This window comes from Notothenia coriiceps, unplaced genomic scaffold, assembly GCF_000735185.1.
Source record: "Notothenia coriiceps isolate Sejong01 unplaced genomic scaffold, NC01 NC01_scaffold00010967, whole genome shotgun sequence".
NCBI lineage: Eukaryota > Metazoa > Chordata > Actinopteri > Perciformes > Nototheniidae > Notothenia > Notothenia coriiceps.
Window position 1 is genome coordinate 196,572 of NW_011343668.1, and position 2,168 is coordinate 198,739.

At 39.5% G+C, this 2,168-nt stretch overlaps 1 protein-coding gene across 1 annotated transcript in view; it reads left to right on the forward strand.

The window, feature by feature from the left end:
- Window positions 1-2,168, forward strand: part of LOC104946317 (protein jagged-2-like) — a 31,111-nt gene that overhangs the window by 26,090 nt on the left and 2,853 nt on the right. Inside the window, exon 6 of the mRNA XM_010772106.1 lies at window positions 1,061-1,201. Within this exon, the coding sequence (XP_010770408.1) occupies window positions 1,061-1,201 (141 nt within the window). The remainder of the gene's footprint in view (window positions 1-1,060; window positions 1,202-2,168) is intronic.

Sequence of the window (2,168 nt, forward strand, 5' to 3'; positions counted from 1 at the left end):
TCAGGAGGACGGTCCTTCCGTGGTGACAGGAGAGACTCTCCTGCTCCGGGAAAGCCTTTAGAGGTCCGGAACCCCCCCAGTCAATTGACGAGACAGCTGGCTCGATGAAGCTGCAGGATCACACACACACACACACACACACACACACACACACACACACACACACACACACACACACACACACTGTGGATACACACAGTTGTCTCCAGCTTGCTCTCAGTACGGCCGTGCCACCCTAGTAGCTGCAGAATCTAACCCGAGCACAGGAGCTGCTGGAAGTATTCTTAACCCTCCTGCCCTGGAATGTCACCCTCCACTGAGATTAGTTGGCGGAAGGCCGCGGGATAGGTTGACACAAGAGCAGATACAATATTAGGTGTTTCCACTGTGGGCAGGTTGCACGCGACTGCATCAAGCAGACACAAGTTCACTGTCTTTGACTCTTGTGTGCATTTAGCTGCTCAGTGCTTTGAGTCCTGAATCAGCCTCTTCCTACGGACTTTGTAATGATGTTATAATCATGCATAAACAACTTCAGTGATGGCTTTGGTTTAGAGGACACTTGGCTTTTTGATAAAGACCTTTTTTTTAAAGTCAGGATGGTCTGCTTATCCTTAATGTTTAAGTGAGTTACAAATCGTGTGTTTTCAAAAGGGTTTCATTGACTTTCTTTTGGATATATCCACACAAGAAGTGGGAGAAGTCCACAAGATACAGAACAACTTGATTTTTGTTTCCCCCAATTACAACATATAAAAAGATATGAATTTTTATATGTATTTGTCATCTTTTTGAAGTGCTATATCTTTACCTAAGATTGGTATCAGATGCATTTGAGTATATCCTACAGTTGAAAAGCTGTGAAGTCTCATTTAAAGCTTGTTCAATAGGGACCTTTCAACACTTTGCGAAATGTCATCACATGTATAATACCAACACTGTTTTGATCTATAACCAAGTCAAAGAAATGTCTTTCAACAGCCAATGAAAGAAGGGATTCCTCAGAGAGCAGGTAATGGGATTAGATGAGCGGTGTGATTTATGCGTGTGTGTTTGACAGGTGTAACTACGGCTGGCAGGGGCAGTTCTGTGATGAATGTATGCTGTTCCCGGGGTGCGTTCACGGGACCTGCAACGTCCCGTGGCAGTGCAAATGTGAGAGGAACTGGGGCGGCCTGCTGTGCGATAAAGGTATGGAAAAGTCCATGTTTTCTTTTCTTTAATCGCCTCCCACACACAGCTCTCGTCCTGCACGTCCCCTCCAGCTACAGCTGCCTGGGTGTGATGAGTAAGAAACGAGCGAGCTACTCGGAGCAGAGGTGCAACAGAAAATACTTTTGAAGGAGCCACATATGACCATGTAGAAAACTGTAAAAATAATGCTGCTCAGTCATTTGCAGCTGGAATTGAAATGTCTTTTCTGGCTCTTTAGAGTACAGTGAACGCATTTGTTAACATTTCCCAACATTTAACCTGAGCTTCCCGTCGAATGGAAGGTTATTTTAAACTATTATTAGAGCTGAAACGATCAGTCGATTAATCTTATACATAATTACCTGATTATAATATTTGGCAACTATATTGATATCTTGATTTATTGCTAGTATTATCTCACATGTTCCTAGTTGCAGGTTTACATTGATGACGATTCTTTGTTTTATGAAATAATAAACAGATTTTCTTTATTTTTGGGCTTCTAAATGTCCCTTCAGACACAGTTTTGACATCTTATAAATCGAACAATGTTTCAGTTACAATCACTTTTAGGCAGATTAATAATAGGAATTATACTAAAAGCCCTTTTTTTTTTTTTTTTTTTGAGCCAACAAAATGGAGAGAAAATAACTGTCACTGTAATAGAAAAATTATTAAATCAATAACAAAACGTAATATTGTCAATGCCAATCATATCACAGAGTATGATGTGGTCCCATCAAGCGGGCTATGTAATGATGGTGATATTTTTGTTCTGTATATTAGGAGACCAAACTTACAAAAAACTGCATTTAAAGGTACCTTAACACAGGGGTTCCCAAAGTGGGGGTCGCGAGATGATTACAAAATAAAAATGTAAAATAAAAAATAAAAATTGATTAAAAAAAATTGATAAATGTTTTTTATAATTTAAAAAAAAAAAAAATTATTAATAATAACGTTTGCATAGACAT